Raw genomic sequence first — 24555 nt, 5'->3', positions numbered from 1 at the left:
TAAGTTGCGTAAGTACTGGCCACAAATAGTGACTAAACATGGATAGTGTAATAGCCTGCAGTAACTCACTGGCTCTTTGTTTCAAGCGCTCAAGCAGTACTAACATATAGTTAGTTATACAGTACCGTGTAATATTGAGCAATACGATAGATTGCTGGAATTACTAGACCGAATTCGTGTATCCTATTGCATTATGTTTTAGCAGTATTAAATCATTGAACAAAGGAATGAAATCCATACAGCTATTAAATGTTCTAACCTATAGTTCAGTTTGATTTATAATAATAAATAAATAAATAACAGCGCTATTTAGTCCCACGGTAAGCAGAGCTTGTGTTATAGGTACTATACAACTGATATAAATACATTTTTATGTAAATACATACATAATATACATAGAATACACCCAAACCGATACAAACAATCATAATCATGAATACAAATGTTTGAACAGTTTGTGAAATCGAACATGCGACCATGCGAAGTACGCCAGTGTACTAAACCGCTAAACCACTGAGGCAGTTTGTATTATAATTTATAATGAACCTTAATGAATTGATATACGTTATAATTTAATAGTTTCACTACAAGCAATGTCAATGCCGTGATTAATTTGCCGCGATACAATGGCGGAAGTTACGAAAATGTATTTATGAACCTTGAACGTGAATTCTTAATAGTAAACATTATTATATGTGGCGGAATTAGAGCGGACTACAAAAAAACCTTCATGCATTATTGTTTTTGTATAAAAAAAAGGAAATTAAAACGCAAATTCATTTCGGGGAAACAATAATGGGCGCGGTTGGCTAACTCTTTATTTGAACAAAGGATTATTGATTTTAACTATATAAATAAGTATTTTTATATAAATTTCATATATTCACATATATTATAATAGATAAACGAATATATTCAGTTAATCAACATAAAAAAAAACCTCCAGCCATTTTAGCGCCTTTTTCCATTTCGAAATTAAAAATGGAATGTAATATATTAAGGAACAGTTAATCAATATAAAAAAAAATTATTTCTTCATAGTTAAACCATTTTTTCTGAATTTAGTAAATCTCGGAATGTAAACATTTGTACTAACGCTAAGGAACAGAAAAGAGTGGTATGCGCCTTTTTGTCGCCATTTTAAGTGTATTATATGTAATCTTATTATTAATATTATAAAACGCGAAAGTTTGTGAGTATGGATTGATGTTTGTTACTCTTTCACGCAAAAACTACAGAACGGACTTTGATGAAACTTTACGGTAACATAGCTTATACATCAGAATAACATATAGTCCACATTATATATTGAATTTTTTTTCTGAAAAAAATGAAATTTACTATATATCGAAATTTAACGTGAGTGAAACCGCGCGCACAGCTATTTTTACATAAAAATAATGAAACAATAATGACGCGAGGCGAAGCCCGGTCGGCCCACGAGTACTCGTTTTAATATTACGACCCAACGACCTTCATCTAACACTGATATAACATATTAGTATATTTTTTACAAATCTATTTTTCTCTTGGAAATGCCACCGCATTCCTATTCAAATGTATTGAGTCATACATCCTGAATCTTGTCTGTTTACAAAACAAGCTTTTATAATAATAATAATAATATACTGGACTAATAACAGGGACTGGAATAATAGACTGGTAGAAAATGCTATTAGGTGTTAACTCCGCCAGATGTACTTTTTACCTATATATTTATACGTGCAATAAAGTTAATTAAATAAAAAAAAATAATAGAATAGAAAATCATTTATTCAAATAAATTTACATTGAAGCACTTTTGAATAGTCATAACATTTTTTTTATAATCTACCGCCCATTCGGAATGCTGCCTCATCACAAGAAGAACAAGCAAGAAACTTGTGTGTTGCTCTTTTAAATAATTTATTCTTACTTACAATTTAAGTTTAAGTGTGTGAATACGAACTACCGATTAGCACTAATTCAATGAAATAATAAAATAGAAAAAACATTCAATACACATCAACTGGTTTGTTTAACCATTAATAAGAGAAAATAAGTCATAGTGATTAGAGCAGACCAATCCACACAAGCAGCACTCGTTCACGAGTAATAATACCACAACGTCATCTAACCCCAAGCTAAATATAGATAAAAACCCCAACAACTGAAATAACAGATCAGTGTTTTGTTACAGGTTCATTGTTCATTCATAAGTGGTAGATTTAAAAAAATGTTGTCTATTCAAAAGTGCTTAAATTAAGTTTATTTGAATAAATTATTTTCTATTCTATTCTATTCTATTCTATTGTAGGGCTCATGAGACCGACAAACATTGGGGGGAAAGGGGATTGCTAGTAATGTGGATTCATGACCCCATCAGTAGCAATGTACCAAGTCAGGTTGACCTCCACGCGGTTCCTCCTGGAAACCATCGTGATAAATTCCTTGTGAATTTGTCACGATGGGCTAACTGACCTGACCTCATGCTCATCTTGTCATCCTCCACTGGTGCCCCGCCAGCGTAAATCGTTAGCGCAGGCGGGTGCACCATTCCATTATCATCCATTAAAAAAAACCGATAAACATTACTTACTATATATAAGTAAGTATTAACTAAAATAGTTAATAAGTCGTTTAATACAATATGGATGGATATCCGAAAAAATGAAAAAATAAAGCCAACATATGTCTAGCCTAATGCAAGAGTTCTCAGCGCGATGCAATAGTTGCAAAGATGGTTGTTCTCTAGGCAAGTCTAGTGAAAGGGCTATTGCATTATACAATAATGTAGGTCTTGTATTTATATACAATAATATAGTTATGTATATTGTCTGCGGTCTTGACCTAAAGAATACCTGGATGTAGTATAATAATTATAATCCTGGACAATTCACACAGCGCCATCTAGTCCCAAGTCAAGTAAAGCTTGTATTATGGGTACTACACAACTAATAGAATACTTGATACATGTTTTTTGTAAACATACATATTGTACTAGTGTACAATATGTATGTTTACAAAAAACATGCAAACAGCTAGTGCTGTACCCGCGACTTCGTCCGCGTGGAATTTAATTTAATTTTCTAAAATATAAGAAATTTTCTAAAATAAAGGTAGCCTAAGTTACTCACTATATCAGCTACCTGCCAATAAAAGTCCTGTCAAATTCAGTCCAGCCATTTCAGAGATTACCCGGAACGTCTGTTCCGTGTGTTTGTTTGTTGTTTTTGACAGACAGACAAACATAGAGATAAAAATTGTAAAAATGTTTTTGTTTTTGTGGTCTATGTACAATGTTTATATTCCTATGCAAATAAAAAACGGTTATTTCAATATTACAAACAGACACTCCAATTTTATTTATATGTATAGATAGAAAACACCCAGAGCGATACAAACAATCATACTCATGAATACAAACGTTTGTAATTTGTATCGTGCGACGAATGGAACCTGCTAAATATACGCCGTTTGTTTCAGCTTTTATGAAAAATAATGTTCAGGGCGTGATATATGAGACGAAAGTTTATGGAGACAAAGTCGCGGATAATAGATAGGTACTCTATATTTAGGGTAAATTCCATTTAATTCAAATATAGGTAAATAGCGAATTAAGGGCGAGTTATGTCATTCACCACCACATCGACAGTTGACTAGGCCTCTAACTAACCCCATCTATAATAACAGTCGTCATGATACATTATTATGAACTGTACTTAAAAAAATTGTTATTCACTTTTTAAATTTTGTTACGCTACAGCTACTGAACAAATCGGTATATCTGTTTTAAGTCAAGAAAGGTGATGTCACGCCTGATGAAAAATGGTTAGCGTCACCTATATACATGATCGGGACTACTGACATCACGTTATCATGTGACGCCTGTGATACAACTCATGCCTTGCTATACAAGAGGATTATGTCGTGCCTCTTATCCTGTAATTTTTCTGCCTAATCTGCACCCTACTACCAAAACACGATTTACACAGCAAGGTGCTTCGCGACTGAATTAGGTGAGATATAGGTACAGACGCAGGAAACTTTCTGATGAAGTCTAATTAAAATAATTAGTTAAATAAATAAAAAAAACATAAATGTACAATATAATCTATAATCTTTGTCCGATTAAGAAAAACGCCTGTAGGAACAAAAACGGCAAAAGCACAGTTAAGTATTTTATGAAAGATACTTATTTTTTAAGTAGGCTCCATGATACTATACTACTACACCATACCTATACTGATATAAAAATTAAGTTATTTATCATTATATTAATACGTGAAACAAAAACTTTGTAGCTCTTTTTACGAAAATTGCGCGGACGTAGGAGTATTTGTAGGAGTATTAGTAGTTTGACAATATAGCCTGAATAAAAGTTCGAAATTATAGTTTAAATTAATTATGGTCGAATTTTGATTATTGAGCAACCACTAGTTTTCTTTATTACTCTTTATAGCACCAGAAATGTTATATAAGTAATAGTAATGTAGAATAAGTTAATAAATTATATCCGACTACTGAAATGACATAGTCTAAAAACTATGATAATCTATTGTTGTTATGTACAAAGTTAACAAAAGATATTAAACATGGTCATTACTAGCAATGGTCTAAAACTAGTGCCGTATCAGATTTCGGCTGAAGTAGCCGATGAGAGATAAACAGACGTGACACAAATATAATTTAAAAAAAGTAGCAGTTGTGTAGCTGTATAGCACAGCGCTTTACTTCCGATGGCTGCGTGTTCGATTCCTCGCACGGTACAAACATTTGTAATCATGAGTATGATCGCTCGCACTTGAACTGATACATATACTTAGATATAGTATCTAAGTATATCTATCAGATGTTATGATCTGCTTCGCTTGCACCTAAAAAGGGCTATATGAATAGGTTATATGAAATTTTTTAACGTTTTCTCAGGCCAAACTCTAAATCCGCCTATAAGGGCACGGAAACGTCGAGAAGAACTGCTATAGATACAAGTAGATAAGAATAAGTGCAGGTGCTATATCGTACCACACTTTCGTCACGGCGCGACGTCGCACCGGACTGCGCACTGGCAGACAAAGGCGCCACTCAATCATGTTACAGACATTGTACAACATCAGGTGTTTCTAGAAATGGCTAAATTAGTACAACATTTGTGGTATTTGTACAAGATGTTGTGTAGAGATTAATGGAAAGAACTTATATAAGAATTGCAGGTGTATATCAACAGTCACGGCGGCGATGCACCGGTCTGCGCACTGGCAAACAAAGGCGCCACTCAATCTTGTTACAGACATTGTACAACGTAAGACGTTACTCGAAACAACTAAATTAGTACAACATTTGTGGTGTTTGTACAAAATGTTGTGTACAAATGTGTTACTGTTACTGTACAACGTCAAAGGTTCCTCGACATGGCTAAATTAGTACAACATTTGTGGTGTTTGTACAAAATGTTGTGTACAAATGGGTTACAGTTACTGTACAACGTCAAGCGTTCCTCGAAATGGCTAAACTTGAACAACATTTGTGGTGTTTGTCCAAGAGGTTGTGTACGAATTTGTCAATGTAGAGATTTATTCGGGAATAACTGATTTAGATTCGAGTATATAATAATAATGTACAGGTGCTATCTACTACTCACTTTCGTCATTGCGACGCACCGGACTGCGCAGTGGCAAACAAAGGCGCCATTCAATCGATTTACTGACACAGTACAAAGCTAAAAGATTCCATGCTAGATTTGTACAATATTTGTGCAAAACATACAATATACATACAAACTTTTTACAATGTAAGCGAATATTTTAAACAGAGGGCGTGTACTAATTTTTATCTCAGTCAATCAAGTTATTCATAAATAGGAGGCTAAAAATGGTACATATAGATTTTGAAAAAAGAAACGCAATATTTTTTTTTATTATCAAGCCCAAAAATAACTAAAACAACTACGAAATCTAAACAATTGTCAAGTATTAAATTGGTACAAATATTTGTCCAAACTATAACAAACGGTCATATTCAGTACAACCTGATTTCTATATTTCCCGCTGCACACCTACCGCCCAACAGTTACCTTCACATTTGCAAGTTATTGTCAATTAACGACTAGTTTTTTCACGTGACTCGGGTCTCCATATGCCTTGATATTTAAGACTCGATTTTTAGATACATTGTAATATTTTTTGTGGAGCTCCAGATATGACTGTTAAAGTATAATGATCTTTAAATTGTTGATGTTAGGTCGTAAACCGCTAACCAAGGTCGTGCTGACTAAGGGAACAAAACATCATATGGGTGGAAAAAGGAGGAAAGGTGAAATAAAATACTATACCAAACCGCATGGCTAGTGTATACTAAATGCCGCAGCTGTAGAACTTACAAAATGGATCTTTGATTGCTTTGCTTCGAAAAAAAAAATCCTACATTACTATCTAATGCCCCAGACTCGAATACGGGATTGGTTGGTGTTTCAGATGTCCATAGGCTACGGTAACCATGTCCCTTCAGATGGACCGTATACTTGTGTATATGTCTGCTTGATTGTTAAAAGTAACAACTAAATGGTTGAGATAAAAAAAAATTACTTTCATATGTACGATGTTAGTAAGAATACATACATACATGACTAAGGAATGCGTGCGCGTCCATTGAAGGTCAAGTTCAAATCTTCAACATACACATTAATTTTAAACGCACGCATAAATATACGTTGAGAGCTATAATTATTGCACGTCAACGATATGCAAATACATCTTTCTCGTTTTCTTAAATGTCCTTAATAGCAAACCACTACGGTTGTATGGGTACTGTTTCTTTGCTTTTCCTTATTGGATGAATAAAAAACAAACAAACGACAGTCGTAGATACTATGGCTGTATGAGCACTGTTCCTTTGCCTATCCTTATTGGATGAACAGAATTAAAAAAAAAAAAAAGGACAGTCAGTGATATATATATAAGAATAAATAGAGAAGAATATAATACTAATGTTGAAATGAAATACTAATGTGAAACAATGGTTAATGAAATAAATTTATTTATTATTATTTATATAAAGAATCACTGTGTTTTATGTGTCTTGGCAATTCATTTGTGAGAACAAAACCTAATTTAAATCTACAGTGAGGTAGACTTTGTAATAAGACGTCTGCATCTACATGTTTCAGCCGTCAAAGAGCTTGATTTATATGCTATGGAAAGCGATAACTGTCATCTGTAAACGTTACGGAACTACGAACATCATTGTATTGTCATTGGTCTTTCTCATGCGTTGCCATTTCAAAACACATCATGACGATGACGAACATGCTTCTGTTAATTTCCAGAAAATTACTGACACTATTTGATTACCCAAACATAATAAAACTTCTAAAAAATACTGTATGAAAAGAACATTACAAATGTTTCCATTATGAATTGTTTCATCATTACTTACTACCATTACAATGATAAATTATATTTAAAAAAAGAACGTATAAAATCAAGCCCCATGGCTGTGTCTATGATGCAACACCAGTCCAAAATTATCTATCCAATCAAACATGGCGCCCATCATATATCCACAACTTCCTGCATTCCCGCCGTTCTCTGTTCAATTGTGTTTTTTCTTTTTTTAAGGCAATGACCATCCAGTGTCCAGTGATCTACATAAAAATAATATAGACGTGTTTGCGATGGTATATAAAAACGGAATGCAGCATAATGGGAGTAATCAGTAGCCTTCGAGACATCTTGCGAGATGAGAGTTCTGGTCAGTTCCTTTATTATTTTGTGCTATATCTAGTGGTTTTGTGCTTTTTGTGTGTAGTTTAATGAACAAAAGAAATATTGTCTATGCTTGCATAAAAAAGTAGTGCAAATACGAAGTGATTTCCCGCGCCTTCAATACTCTAGTAAAAATTCGAAATGGGGATCATATGAATGCTGGAATTTCATAATTTATGTTTTGTTAAAAACTAGTGGGCAGCCACAGCGTTACTTGTATCAATCTAATTGAACCGTTTCAGTTATTAATTATGTATATTTTACTAATATATACAAGTTTAACATTTCCTAATCTTATATATAAAATTCTCGTGTCACAGTTTTCATTCCCATACTCATCCGAAACGGCTTGACCGATTCTCATGAAATTTTGTGAGCGTATTGAGTAGATCTGAGAATCGGCCAACATCTATTTTTCATCCCCCTAAATGTTAGGGGTAGTCCGCCCCTAAATTTTTATTTTTATTTTGCCGGGACAGCTAGTATACATATATATGTATATATGTATTTTATATGAATGATTGCTATAAATATGTATATAATAATTAAATCACAGGGAATAACTAGGGGTTTATATTTATGTTATATAAACCAATACCTTTACTATTCCTCCATACGAAAATTATAAAGTCGTTAAATGTCGTAAAATATAGTTTATCTGTTTGTTGATTGTTCATAGCTTTACAGTTTGTAATAAAATTATGTGATCCGTCTACATAATTTTATTAAAATGTATACACGTATATAAGTATAAAGTATACAAGTACATAAAGTGTACAAGTTTGACGACCTCGGTGGTCTAGCGGTCTAGCACACCGCTTTACGACCGATGGTCGCGGGTGCGATTCCTCGCACGGCACAAACATTTGTATTCATGAGTATGATTGTTTGTATCGGTCTGGGTGTTTTCTATGTATAATATGTATATATTTACGAAAAAAATATATATCTATGTATATGTATCAGTTATCTAGTATTCATAACACAAGTTTTAGCTAGCTTAACTTGGATCTAGATGGCGCTGTGTGAATTGTCCTGAAATTATTATTATTATACAAGTTAAAAACTGTAAAATATACTGTAAAGTGCATATAATATACTCATTAAAAAAACAGATTACATAGGAGTCCAGTTTTGTATAATGTTTTGTTACTTATATACGCCATGTATTCATCCATATTAAAAGAACTAGGTATTACAATCATTTAGATGATTGATAATATTGAAGCAAAACAAAATAACGTAAATATCATCAACAGTCTGAACTATCCAATCGATTTTAAGAACCCAAATCCTTAGAGGATTCGGTTCTTAAATAGTGCAGCACAATGTTGCAGTATTTATTGTTTCAACTAAGAATCAAACCTTAACTAATGAAGACAATTCCATATGACCTCGTTTACGTAAGTTGTGATCTAAGGAGGCGAGTTTCGATCAGTAGGAACTTTACTTAGGCAATTCCCCATTTAGCGGTATGAAATCGTTTCTTTAATACGTTTTATCCAATCGATCTTATGTCCCTTAAGAACTTTAGGGAATCGAAATTACGACTTGAGTCGAGGTTCAAAGCTCTAACAGTACTCTTAGACTTAAAATCGTATCCGTTAAGCAGAAGTTATCCTTCAACGGATATCTACATAACATATCACCACAAATACTGAGTGTAAATATGGAGTAGTTAAAATGCTATCTAACATTGTAACGGCCTGAGCAAAGGTTTGATCCCCTAGCGGTGCTCGACTCGCTGTAGCCGGTCAGACTTAAGTCGTGTCCGTTAGGCCGAATCAACTAAATCCTTCCACGAGCTTTAGAGTACTGTCTCCATTCGTGGTCACTTTTGTTCGGTGAAACTGTGAAACCAACAGTATTTTTCGTTATTGGAATGGCAAACAAACATTATCTAATGGTATGTGATAACCGCTTATATACATGAATAGCACTTCAGATATCATGTTATCATATGAGACCTATGATATAACTCATACTACTATAGTGGTGTTCAAGTGCATTTGATTCGTCGTGCAATTCAAACGGGGACCGAAATTACGATAGCCTGAGCCGAGGTTCGAATTCTTAGCGGTGGCGTCGGATTAAAGTCGTATCCGTCAGGCGGGAGTTGGTCTTCAGCCGCTCCATAACTCCTTTTGGTTTGGACTGCCATCTGCACTCGCCTCCTATCGTCCGGTAAAACTGTAAAGGCCAGCTGCCGCCAACAGCATTAGTCCAGTCCGAAAAAAATACATTTGTTAGTTGTCACTTAAAATTAGGTGATTGTTACTTAATTATCATTGCAATTATTGGTTTGGATTTTAGATGATTTTTTAGTTATTTTTACTTCATCATCTAAACGATGTGTTACCAATTTTTTTTATAGTGTATGAATAGAATTTTGTAAATTAAAAATACAGAATTATATAACCATTTATCGAGAAATTATTTGTTATTCTTTCGTGCAGTTAAGAACTATTAACAAACACATAGAAACATACACTATCGACATTACATTATAAAAAATCACTCAATAAATTAATCGATCGATATCGATACATATACCGATAAACCTAACGATACATAATTTCCCGATATGAACGACGTATCGACATGTCTGAGAACGGCCTTACAACGCATAGTAATCACGTATACGCCCAGTCTGGTAATGGCATTAAAATTATTAAGGCTGTCCATTACTAATTGGTATCTATTTAAATTAGATAGCTTGTTTTTGCCTTTATATCCTTCTATAATAAACATAAACATACCATCACGACTGTTAGTCCAGATGGGGTAGTCAGGGACATTGTCAATGTTACATTAACAACACTTGACATGCCCACATTTGCTCGGTATATTTGAATAAAGAAAACGCATTACTCCAATAGAGGGTGGTAGGCTCTAGCCTACTTGCGAGTCATGTTCTCCTGGTATATTCACTGTAGTATCGGTAAGATGACTGTTATCTTTGATGCGGTAGTCAAGGGTATTCTCGACTGTCAATGTCGTGGTGTACGCAACACTTGACATGTCCACATTTCGCTCGCTATATTTCAATAAAGAAAACACATTGATCCAATAGACATGTCCTGGAACATTCACTGTAGTATCGGTAAGATAACTTCACGACTGTTACCTTTGATGGGGTAGTCAGAGTCGCTGTCAACTGTCGATGTTGTATTAACAACATTTGACATGCCCACATTTACTTTGCGGTATATTTGAATAAAGAAAACACATTGCTCCAATAGAGGGTGGTAGGCTCTAGTCTACTTGCGAGTCATGTTCTCTTAGTACCTGTACTGTTTGTATGTATAATATATTTGATGGGGTAGTCAGGGACATTGTTGATGTTGTATTAACAACATGTTTTAATGTAACGTCGCAGGGCACGAGTCTAACGTCGTATCACTAACTAACTTTTGGTTTGATATCGTTGTTTCCTTCACTGAAAAGTTAGTAAACGGACACAGTTTTTTTGTTGTTGGCCAGATTTAAACTAAAAAAATACATTTAAACATTTCTTTCAGTTGCCTAGGACCAATAACATAAGCATTGCTTAGCTTGGGACTAGATTGCGCTGAGTGTTGTTCGTAGTTGTTTAGCATCATTATTATTATTACTAGCAATCGCCCAATGGTCGCATTCGAGCATAATTAATTTAGAAGAAATCTCTTTCTCAATATAAACTACTAGCTCACCCGCGCAACTTAGTCTGCGTTTTACCTTTTGCAATAATTGCATCTCCGCTCCTATTGGTCGTAGCGTCGACAAATGTACTATCCAAACCAAAACGAATTTTTCGATTCGAACCAGTAGTTCCTGAGATTAGCACGTTCAAACAAACAAACTCTTCAATATTATAATATTAGTAAGTATATAGTGTACATAGATAACTGTGTGAAATGTCAAACTCATACGTGCGTACAATTTTCATAAAAAGGGGTAAAAGTTTTAACTTCATAATGATAACAAGGACGGGATTATTAGTATTATTATTATTACGACACAATGACATATGATTCGCAAGTACTGTAAATAACACTAAACATTATGCGACGGAGTGTCAACTAAAATAATTTAAATTAGCATACTGGACAGGTTATCATTGTATCGTTTGATTGGCGTAATAACAAGTTAGCTTTGAAATAAGCACTATATATTAGGTACTGAAATAATGCTTTGATAAATATCAAATATTTATATATATTAAAAACTCTCTACCCGCCCGGCTTCGGAGGGTTGCACTTTATCATTTAATTTCTCGGCTTGTTGTATACTATAACACGCATGTATTATAATATAAACCTTCCTCTTGAATCACTCTATCTATTGCTGAAAACTGCATTAAAATCCGTTGCGTAATTTAAAAGATATATAAGCTAATAGACAGCGACGGCGCCCTTTGTTTTTAATTATTTATACATATAAATAAAATTGTTTTTAAATAATTAATATATACTATACATATAAATAAAAATATGTAAAAAAAATCTATACATGTAAATAAAATTGGAGTGTCTGTTTGTAATATTGAAATAACCGTTTTTTACTACACGCATATGAATATAAATACGTCACATACACCAAAATAACATTTTTTAACAATTTTTGTTTGTCTGTTTGCTCCGGCTAAACTCTGAAATGGCTGGATCGATTTTGACGGGACTCTTTTTGACAGGTATCTGATGTAATAAGGAGTAACTTAGGCTAGTTTTATTTTAGAAAAATAAAATTAAATTCAGATAACATAATATTACATCTAGAACTATATAAATATACTAATTATAATTATATATTCAGAAATGTCTTTACATTGTAAATTTGTATTTAAGTATATAGTTCTGTTCTTGTATAATTTTCTGTTTACGCTATTTATTGCACAACCCTTTAAAAATAAATCCCCATTCTCCTAGTATTTCTCTTATATTACTATTTACCTATATAAATGTATAAAAATTATTTAAAAACAACTATGTTTCTTAAATAAAGAAACGATAATGATTAGTCCTAATCTGTTGAGCAATTGCGGCTTCACGGGAAGCATAGAACCACGGAAATGCGTCGGAGAAAAATATGATTTTCACAATTTCTTAATCTGGCCTCGCCCTCCTAAATGGCTATAGTTCTACCTAATTCATAGTTGGTTATTACATTATATTTTTTAAGATTTTTAATTTTAGGTTCTTTGTTGTATAATTAAGTTACGTATATATAGTGTAACCTACTTGTATATACCTAATTACAGAAACAAAACTATGCTATACTGTATCTTAATCTAACTCAACATAGTGAGAAACAGTCTTAACTTAATGGACAAAGTGTAACTTCACTATTCTAAGGTAGATAACAAAATGTTTGTTATAACCGTGTTAAATGCACATCAGAAATATTTAAAAATTTTCCCAGAAAACTGAAAATTATATATATCCACAGATTACATTTATAGTATATTGAATTCGATATTTAAAATACAAACTCAAACTATTATGAACGATGGAGGAAAAATTGTTTGTAATGAGAAATATAATAAACCCATTGCTAACAACTTACCACGTTAGGTCTTCCTCCACGCGGTCCTGGAAACTATCGTGGTAAATTCCTGGTGATCTCGTCACAATGAGAAATCCTTCACTGGTGCCCCATCAAAGTAAATATAATAAACCCATTGCTAACAACTTACCACGTTAGGTCTTCCTCCACGCGGTCCTGGAAACTATCGTGGTAAATTCCTGGTGATCTCGTCACAATGGGCTAACTGACCTAATTTCATGCACATCCTATCATCCTTCACTGGTGCCCCATCAAAGTAAATATAATAAACCCATTGCTAACAACTTACCACGTTAGGTCTTCCTCCACGCGGTCCTCGTCACAATGGGCTAAACTATTTCATGTCCTATCATCCTTCACTGGTATCAATATAATAAACCCATTGTGTTATCTTCCTCCACGCGGTCACAATGGGTAAATTCTAACAATGGGCTAACTGACCTAATTTCATGCGCATCCTATCATCCTTCACTGGTGCCCCATCAAAGTATACCGTTAGCGCAGGCGGGATTCAGTTATCATCCATTTAAAAAATCTGTTATACACGTATTTTGTATCTGTATACTGAACTGGACGGGAGGGGAAAATATATAAATATAAAAAAAAAACTTGACGTTCATAAGCAGGTAAAATGTCCTATATGAATAATTGATTTTTATTTGATTTATTTATTATTATTTATTGCACCATAATAACAAAACAATATATATATATATACACAAAAGAAAACAATATTTAGAATATGGGTACAAAAGGCGGTCTTATCGCTTATGCGATCTCTTCCAGACACCCTTTGGGTAGAGGAGAAAAGACAGAAAGAGGACAAAAGAAACTGGCTATATTTTTAGTCAGTTTAAAATTCAAATATAACATAGTGTTTAAATAATGTACTTGTATTTAAAATTATATAAAATAAATATAAGTGTATTTTTTATTTTACAAATGTAAGAATATTATGTGATGCAAATTTTTGTGATAATAAAAAAATAAATTTTAAATTAAAATGACTTATCAGACAACTAATCTCATATTGTAGTCTGGGCATTGAACGTCATTACTAGGCTAGGCTGTAACAATAATACTATACAGATATCATACTTTCGCACCCATAATACAAGTTCAGCTTAAGCTGAGGGCTGAATGGATTGTCCAGGGTTATTATTATTTATTATTATTATTATCATCATGTTCTTTCTTCACAGGTTCTATCCGCCTTCTTCGCCTGCGCGGCAGCTGCGCCATCTGGTGCTTTATTTGGCACACTTACACCCCTCACCGTGCCCATCATTGCAAACATCCCAACTATATCACCTGGAGACATCCAAGCAGCCGCTATTGATGCTAAAGTCAAAGTTGAAGATGCTATCAGAGCAGTTGCGGACAGAAACCGGGAACTCTTCGATCAAGCCATCGAAAATCAAAACGAGAAAGTAATCGAAGTCAATGATTTGCTAAAAGAAAAAAGCCAGGAAGCTTTCTGGTCTGCTGAGGACACGAAATGGCAAGCACTGACAGCACTACAGACAGCTGAGGCTAAAATTGATGGGACTGTGGCCAGTAATGCCGATTTGCTCGGCAAAGCCGTTCTGAATGGCGTCGTAGTTTCTCCAGTAGTCAGCCGAATCTATAGCAATGTAATTCCAGATGTTGCGACAGCAGACTGTCAAACACCATTATTAAAAGCCGCTGAGAATCCCGAGGCTACCAAAAATGAGGGCGACAAGGATTCAGTACAAGTAGAATCAGCAGTGTCAGATTCAGAATCTGAAAAGGCAGCAGCTGGTTTTGTTCGCAACTTGGAAGCACAGGCTGCTGCACAAGCTCAGTCTATTCCTGAAGCATCGGTAGGTGCTGCACCTGCTTCGGACGTAGCAGGTCTACGGCTGTCGGAAGCTCCAGCTGCGGTTGCCCCAATTCCCGAAGCAACAGCTGCGCTACCCGAAGCACCTGTAGCGATTTCTGAACCAGTGGCGCCTGCTGTGCCTCTTCCTAAAGCGCCAGCTATTGCTACACCTCTTTCCATTGCACAGGCTTTATTACCATCTCCATCTTTAGCTGTCGCACCTTTACCAGCTGCAGCTATTGCCACAGCACCTGTAGCAACTGCGTCTCTATTGTCATCTCCTCTGACCATACCAGGATTGAAACTAGAACAACAATGGCTCACAGGTCCAGTATTTGTGCAGCCAGGACTTAAAGCAATCTCTCCAGTCTCGCTGCAAAGTCCTTTAGTCCCAACACTAATTAAGACTCCCTGTTAATTGTATACTTTTGTAGGATCTTTTGTTTCAGTTGATACATTAATATGACGCAATGTTCTAGTTGTAAAACTTTTAAAAAGCAATTGTGAAATTTCTAATCTGGCGGATAATAGATTAAATTTCAATTTAAACACAATGTTTGTTTTATTCTTAAACTAGCTAATCGCCCTGGCTTCGCACGGGGGAATATGTATTATATATATAAACCTTCCTCTTGAATAACTCTACTAAAAAACCGCTTCAAATCCGTTGCGTTGTTTTAAAGATTTAAGCATACATAGGGACGGACAGACAGCGACAGGACTTTCTTTTATACTATACAGTGATGATGCACCAGATGATATCCATATCCATAAAAATCTGTGGTATGATACGTAGATGCAGACGATTCTCTTAATATAAAAACAAAAAAAATGCTACTTTATTCATTCAGCAGAAGGCAATTCATTATTTAAATAGTTCTTTGTATTGACGCTGTATAAATTATCTCTGATTACTATCATTTAAGATTTCACTTTATTTATAGAGATAAGTTAATTTAACTTATTACTAATTGTAGTTTGACTACGTACAGTACCTCTTCTTTATGTACTGTATACTAAATTATTTTGAACATCAAAAAAATACATTTTTACTACCGGATGTATCTTTTGACTACGTTACCTACGCTCTAATTTTCTCAGAACGTCGAATAATTTCATTCAGTTAATAACATCTATTTTATATAAAAAACACTTCAACGCTTGCATGTCTATTTCATTGCCGCAAGATCTGTTTGTACATAATATATATTGTATATTATGAATCACGTTTAATATATTCTTATCATGTTCAACTCAAAACGGGGTGACCAGGACGTTCGGTAATATTACATGCACTGAATTGCCCACAAGTGTATATTTACTAAGCTATATATTGCGAAGTATCAAATAAATTGTACCACGCATTGCCATTCCGTAGGACTATGACGTCATGCCTCTGTACCCTTTTTTTTTGGACTTCTACGACTACGGCGCTAGCTGGCCTGCACGGTAGGGTGTGAGTGTAAATGACACTCCAAACTAGCAGAAGGAATTAAGAAGCGATTATAATAATAATAATAATAATTTATTTGCTCAAAAAACACCAATTAATTGAAGGCCAACTACCGCCTGTCGGATGCGATTTCAGTGTGGCACCGTCAGGGGTTCGAACCTCGGTTTAGGCTGTCTTAATTTTGATCCCCGTTTGAATTAGACAGGGGATCGATGGGACCGTAAATAAAGGAGGGACCGTAATTTTTTTTTTACAGCTTTTGTGGCATATACTTGTGATATACCACACGTATACGCTACAAAAGCCAAATAAGTGCAAGGTGTATGTGTGTACATATTGTGAGCATTTTCATTTATGTGATAGGTGTTAATGATGATTATTATTATTATGCATATTTCTTTAGAACGAAAATGTATTTCAACCCTTCAATATTTATAGTAATCCGTTTAAGTATGCCTTGAAAATTTGCTTTTAGCAATAAAGACACCTGATTGTAATTTGTTCTTTCATATATTGTTTATGTCCTTCAATAAAGTTTATTTTACCTATACATACAAATAAAATTGTAGTGTCTGTTTGTATTATTGAAATAACCGATTTTTACTACATGCATATGAATATAAATACTTACACCAAAATAATATTTTTTACAATTTTTGTTTGTCTGTCTGTTTATTCCGGCTAATCTCTGAAATGTCTATTATAACGGAACTTTTATTGGCAGGTAGCTGATGTAATAAGGAGTAACTTCGGCTACTTTTATTTTAGAAAATAAAGTTAAATCCACGCGGACGAAGTCGCGGGTACAGCTAGTCTCTATAAGCAGCACTTCTAGTTTCTGTTGATTCAAAACATCAAGTCCTACGCGGACTGCAATCATTTCGGGATATTTCATCAGCTTTCTATTTGGTCAGTCTGGATAAATAAATTTGTAACTTGTCATAATTAAATCAGGTGTATTATTATAATCATAGTATAAAATGAAGTCGCTTCCGTTGTCTGTTCATTTATATATTTTAAACTACGCAACGGATTTCAATGCAGTTTTTAGAAATAGATAAACTGATTGAAGTGGGAGGTTTATATGTATATATAATACATGTACACCCGTGCGAAACCGTGGCGGGTAGTTAGTTTATATAAATAAATTGAACAGGTGACAATGCGCATTTATTATTCTCGACTTTGTTACTTTGGTTAGCGACATTCATAAGTTTTTTTTACCATAGTGGTAACAATGAAATGTGTAGAATAAAAATTAATAAACGTATGAAATAACTTCTTACTTCCTCTGAGAGAACAACACCAGAATCGTAAGCCTTCCTATTTCTGTCAGTTACAAATATAAAGTAGCACTGAGATCATTTCGTGATAGTTCGTTAATTTCCATTGTTGTTAACAAATATTTTATATTATACTAACTTTTGCCCGCGCCTTCGCTCGCGTTAATTTATCATCTTAGGGGTGGAATTTATCAAAATCCTACTATAGCAGCTTTATGCATGCAAAGTCTCAGCCCGATCGGTTTGAAATTGACAAAATTTCATACAAACTTTCATCCCCTTGGACCCAAGGGGATGAAATAGGGGAATTAATCAAAATCCTTTCTTAGCGGATGTCTACGACATAACATCTACCTGCATGCCAAATTTCAGCCCGATCCGTCCAGTGGTTTGGGCTGTGCGTTGATAGATCACTATGTCAGTCACCTTTGAGTTATATATATAATATAGATATACGATGTATATACATAACCCTTCCCGTTTGTATGTTTAAAATATAAAGTCCCACTCGGAGCGCAATAATTTCGTGATATTTCATCAGCTTTCATTGTGGCCGGTCTGGACGGCCTCCGCCCGCTCGCATTCCACTTGAAATCACATTTCCTTATCACTGTATACAGGCCGCGCCCCGCGGCTTCGAATGCGCCTTGATATCGTATATCAACATACATACCACTACAAAGTTTGTACTTTGGTATAACTCGACTAGTCAGAAATCCATATAAGACAAAAAGATGAGGGAAGGATATTATTAATAATGTGGACTGTTGATCCCAGGTTCAGCTCCACGCGGTTACCCCTGGAAACCATCATGACAAATTCCTGGTGAATATGTTATAATATGCTAACTGAGTTTACCTCATGTTCATCTTATCATCCTCCACTGGTGCCAGCGTAAATCGTTAGCATAGGCAGATGCACAATTACATTACAATCCATTAAAAAACTTACATAGACACACAGGTCAACACAAACAATCGTGCTTATGAATAGACACGGTTCGCATCATGCGAGGAATCAAACTAGCGACTATTGGTAGCAAAGCGGAGTGCTAAACCTCTAGACCGCTGAGGCCGATATCTCCATACCATATCGTCAATTAAAACTAAAATTGAAATGATGTGATTAATTCTTTCAAAGATAAACGAGCTAGCAACAGATGCTACTAAATTTTAGAAAAATCGAAGCCTTTTTACCACTCTTTTAATCATATTTCTGGAGTGTCCCGATCAATCTCCATATCGCGTAATAACACTGCCAATCTGTCCCGGATTTACAAATAGGATATATAGGGGCGGCAGCGTCCTAAGACCGGCAGATTTCATTAAATTAGAAAAAAATATTATTTTAGAAAGGTAATATCTGACATGGGGCAGCGGAAATGAAGTGGCCTACACTCATAAAAAATATAAATCTGACACAACGCCAACCCTCTCGACAACTCCAGGGGCAGATTCAATTGAGTTTCTTGCCAGTTCTTCTTAGATCTCTACTCTACTTTTAATTAGATCTAGTATGGTAGTGAAAATTTTAGCCGCTTATGAACGTCAAATTTAGTCACAACATGAATAAATGATTTTTGAATTTGAATTTGATTAGGCAGTGATAATTCGGGATAAGGAGTCATGACATGTTGCTGCTCTGGAAAAGCAACGCATGAGTCGAAAGTCACGGTAATGACGTGTTGTCCATAGTCCATCTATATGACAATTACCGCTCAAATATACTTGTTCGCCATTCCGATTACATAAAAAAATTACTTTTATGATCGCAACATATTTTTGATTTGTATTACACCTCTTCGCTCTACTTTGCTCCGTAGACTATATCCATAGACTTGATACTCGACTCTTTATTTGTTAAATCGAGAAACACAAATCGCAATGTAAATGTATATGTAATTAATACTAAGATAAAATCAAGAGCAATAATGAAACAAGTACAGTCAGGCTCCTGAAAACATTGTCAAAACCACGGTTTGTATTCTGTGGGTTCGTTAATGATTCGTAGGAAGATCGCGTATAGTCGCGTATCGCGAAGAAAAAGTAACAATTATTTGTTGATCTGAATAAAAGAAATCTACAATAAAAAAAAGAAAATTGACTAAACACGTCTTCTAATTCACTGACAGATCGTAGTATTAACTTGGAGCATTAGGATTCATATCATTGAACTTTTCTTACTTCTTTGTTCTAACTTTTACTATAACTATATCGAGAGCGAATGACATTAGACTGTATTTTAATTTAAAAAAATCTAATAAAACTAATCCTAAACTATTTTGCTTTTCAATTTTCTTCCCAAAAATGCATAATTTCACAAAAAAAAAAAACTCCGAGCAAATCTTTGACGTACTAAATATTCGGAGGTAATCTGAGAACAACTTTACAAATCTTCGGGGCCGACTGTACACGATTACGATATCACATGTTGAGGGCGCACCTAGTCATAATTGAATATTTATATTACACCGTCCTTACACTAATGTATGCAATTAACTAGATTACGCTCGCGACTTTGTTTGCGTGACCATCACGCCGCGGATAGAGACATCTGTCCTTTTCCTTCTCAAGACTATTAGTTGAAATACCTACTAATTATGATGCCATAAGAAATGGTGTAATTATTAATTAAATATTAGCCCCAGCTTCGTTCATTCAATCATGCATTTTTTTCATTCACAGTTCATGTATTTTTTTTTCGGACTACTCTAATGCTGTTGGTCGCAGCTGGCCATTACAGCTTCACCGGACGATAGAGGACGAGTGCAGATGGCACTCCAAACCCGCGGAAGGACTTATGGAGCGGCTGAAGGCGAACTCCCGCCTGACGGATACGACTCTCTTAGTCTGAGGGCACCGCTACGGGTTCGAACTGTTCATGTATACAGGCTTATCACTTAACATATTTGTTACTTGTTTGCAGATTGAATACTATCATTATTGATTTGAAGTGGTTAGAAGATATAGTGCATACTATATATAAAAAACAGACAAAGTTAGGTGCCTTTGTCTGTTTTTATATAGTCTACTAACTACCTGGTGTACGTATATTAAACGTATAAACCTTTCTCTTGAATCACTCTATCTATTGCTAAAACTGCATTAAAATCTGTTGCGTAGTTTAAAAGATCTAAGTGAACAGAAAGCGGACGTTGTACGAATGTCAACGAGGTACGTGATACATTCAATATCATCATCATCATCTGCTTCTTCCTTATCCCATTTATTTGGGGTCGGCGTAATATGTTTTTCTCTTCCATTCAACATCGTTAAAAACAATTATAAAACACCAAATTGTGAATTGTAATTATATATTTTTATTATAATTTCGATATAATGAGCGGTGTAACAAATATACACAGTGTCATCTATTTGAAAATTAAATAAAATAAATTCTGAATGAGTTTTTAAGATAAAGAAGAAGAATTTGTTATCGATAATAATGTTTTTATAGAAAAACTTAAAATCCATAGCTCTGACAATATTATCTGATTACACTAATAATGAATGCGTAGCGATTTCTGTTGATTATAGCATGCCTCTTACTTGTTATACTGTAATTATTTATATAAAAAAAACATCCATTCAAAAGAACAACACACGAGTTTCTTGCCCATTCTTCTTGTGATGAATCTCTATTCCGAATGAGTGGTAGAATCAAAATATGACTATTCAAAAGTACTTGTAATGAGTTTATTTGAATTAAAATTATTTCTATTCTATTCTATTCCAATAACTATATTTGTTGAACAATAGATATGACTTCATTTTATACTATATAAAGACTTATTCGTCTCATATATATGTGTTTTACAGAATATACAACGGACTGTGTTCTGAAGAATTGTTCTACATGATGTCTACGGCTATCTTTTACCATCGCACCGCTCGCCATCGACAGGAAATTCATCCCAACACGCTGGAACTTAAGTGGTCAGACAGTGCGATTTCAGAGGAGCATCCTCCCGCGTACGCTTAGATTGTGGAACTAACTACCCGGCGAGGTTTTCTCGAGAGACTACAGCATAGGGTATTTCAATTAGGTTTCTTAAGGGCAACGCATACGTGACACTCCTGGTGCTTCATTCGTTCATAGGCTACGGTAACCGTTTACCATCAGAGTGCCCATAGGTTTGTCAACTTCGAGGTATAAAAATCATATCTGCATGCTCATGTTAGTAGACCAAAAGACATAAAATTCACAATGTTATTAGGGCCTAGGCGAAACCTGGGCGTAGTATTAGTCTATAATAATTTTGTAATTATTCAAGAAACTAGTTCAAATATATTAGTTAAATTTAATTGAGGAAGTAATACAACGCACATTCCTGTTTAAACGGGTTAATATACCTATATACAATTTAATTAAACCCATTATCGCTACACAAGGTATAGTAGTAATAGCCAGATGAAGCTCGGTCACACGAGTACTAATATAATTCATTACCATTGACATACAATACTATCTCTAAACAATTCACACAGCGCCATCTAGTCTAACGCTAAGCAGAGGTCGTGTTATGGGTACTAGACGACTGATATATAATAAACATGAATACACTTTTTTGTTGTAGGTAAATAAATACATATTATACATACAAAACACCCAGACCGATACAATCACAAACGTGTGTCCCGTGCGAGGAATCGAACCTACGACCATCGCATAGTAAAGCGGTATACTAATCCACTAGAACAACGAGGGTGTTATTTAAACAAATTTATAAACTATATCTATATACATGAACAACGCTGTGGATATATCACGTTATCACGGATATCGTGTGACACCATGCATTCCAATTCCTAAGAGCTGAGATGGCATGCTTCCCTATCCTCTTTTTTTATACGTCAATGGTGTCACCATTGACGTATAAAGCATACGGCCCATCTTATGGTAAACAGTCACCGTTGCCTGAAGACGGGTGAAACTTTCTATCAAATACGACATCAGGTTTTTTACATCTATATCTAATAAATATAAATAAAATTGGAATGTCTGTTTGTAATATTGAAATAAGCGTTTTTTACTACGTGCATATTAATATAAATATGGTACATACATCAAAATAACATTTTTTATAATTTTTGCCTTTCTGTCTGTCTGTTGTTCCGGCTAATCTCTGAAATGGCTGAACCGATTTTGACGGGATTTTTTTGGCAGGTAGGTGATGTAATAAGGAGTAACTTAGGCTAGATTTATTTTTTATTTTAGAAAAATAACGTTAAATCCAACGCGGTCGTAGTCGCGGGAACAGTTAATAAATAAACAAAATTGAAATATCTGTAATTTCAAATTAACATCTTTTCACTAAATGCATATCAAAGTATATACGGTACTTACAACAAAAAAATATTTCATACATTTGTGTCTGTTTGTTTGTGCATGCTAATCTCTAAAACGGCTGGACCGATTTTGACTAATATTTTAAGGAGTAACTTATGCTACTTTTATTTGTAACATGTTAATTATATTATTTTTAAAAAGAAAATTCGAAGCAGATGCACAACCAAATGCAACAACAATAACAACAGCTAGTTTCAAATATATGAGTATATTGAAGCCCTTAAATATTGAATGTTTTTCTCATTATGAACTTTATGTTTAGATGATAAAGTTATATATTGTTTAAACAGTACTTATGCAGTAGGTGGACCGATTACAATCACACCGTAGCTTAATATTTTCTAAATGATGGTTTAAATAACTTCGACTGTGCTAATAAATAGTATACGCTAAGAAACCCCAGACTTATGTAACGAATTTATATATTTACAATACATTTTTATTCTTATTTATTTCGGATTACATCCATATATAGTGGAAACAACTTATAAACTATGTTAATAATATACTATCTACTCGCCCCCGCCGGGTGTACATGTATTATACATATAAAACTTCCTCTTGAATCACTCTATCTATTAAAAAGGCTTCAATCGCTTCAAAATCCGTTGCGTAGTTTTAAAGATTTAAGCATACGTAGGGACGGACAGACAGCGACAGCGACTTTGTTTTATACTATGTAATGATATATATAAAATGGAGTGTCATATATCTTTTTTACCACGATACACATATATATTTTTTACAATTTTTGTCTGTCTGTCGTCGGTCTGTTTGTTCAATCTGGGTCCGATTTTGACAGAGTTTTTTGCAATGATGTCCTTAGCCTAAGTTTAACTTTTATTGTAGACAAATAAAGTTAAATTCCACGCGGACGAAGTCGCGGGAACAGCTAGTGATATATATAATATTCATATATCTATCCACGACATACTATATATGTCCACGTCCAGATGCACTGGGTCCGCAGCAGTGCAATGATGTCCAGTGTCTCTGAAGTGGACTATCCGACATACTGGCTATAATGTTTAGGAGATTGTTTGCGCTTTCTTTTGATGATGACGATGATTTTTTGCAATTCTTTTCACATTATAATGTTGTCTAATTAAAATTAATTTAATAAAATCGCTAACATATTATTTTATACAATTATAATTGAGAGTGCCTATTGGTTTAATACCCTAAATTACCCCAAAACATCGTAAGTTGTAATCAATCCTACATAAAAAAAAACTCCAAATGTCAATTTACGTCTAAACGTTTATTTGGTGAAGGAAACATCCTTAAAACCAAAAATAATCCGAAGGACGAGGGTAGGCTCTCCGTCTATCACGTTGGATT

The 24555-nt window shown here is 34.4% G+C and overlaps 2 protein-coding genes across 2 annotated transcripts in view; one reads left to right on the top strand and one right to left on the bottom strand.

Moving 5' to 3' along the window:
* LOC131852236 (WD repeat-containing protein 7) overlaps positions 1–24555 on the bottom strand; it is a 117218-nt gene that overhangs the window by 53076 nt on the left and 39587 nt on the right. The window lies entirely within an intron of this gene.
* LOC131852234 (pupal cuticle protein PCP52-like) lies at positions 7656–15683 on the top strand. Its single transcript, XM_059202881.1, is given in 3 exon segments — positions 7656–7706; positions 7708–7728; positions 14489–15683. Coding segments are annotated over 3 exon segments (1107 nt in total). The 5' UTR covers positions 7656–7679; the 3' UTR covers positions 15548–15683.

Source organism: Achroia grisella, unplaced genomic scaffold, assembly GCF_030625045.1.
Source record: "Achroia grisella isolate CSIRO2021 unplaced genomic scaffold, CSIRO_AGI_Agris_v1 utg841, whole genome shotgun sequence".
In the NCBI taxonomy this organism is placed as follows: Eukaryota; Metazoa; Arthropoda; class Insecta; order Lepidoptera; family Pyralidae; genus Achroia; species Achroia grisella.
The sequence above is the reverse complement of the archived record's forward strand: the minus strand, read 5'-3'. Positions and strand labels throughout refer to the sequence as shown.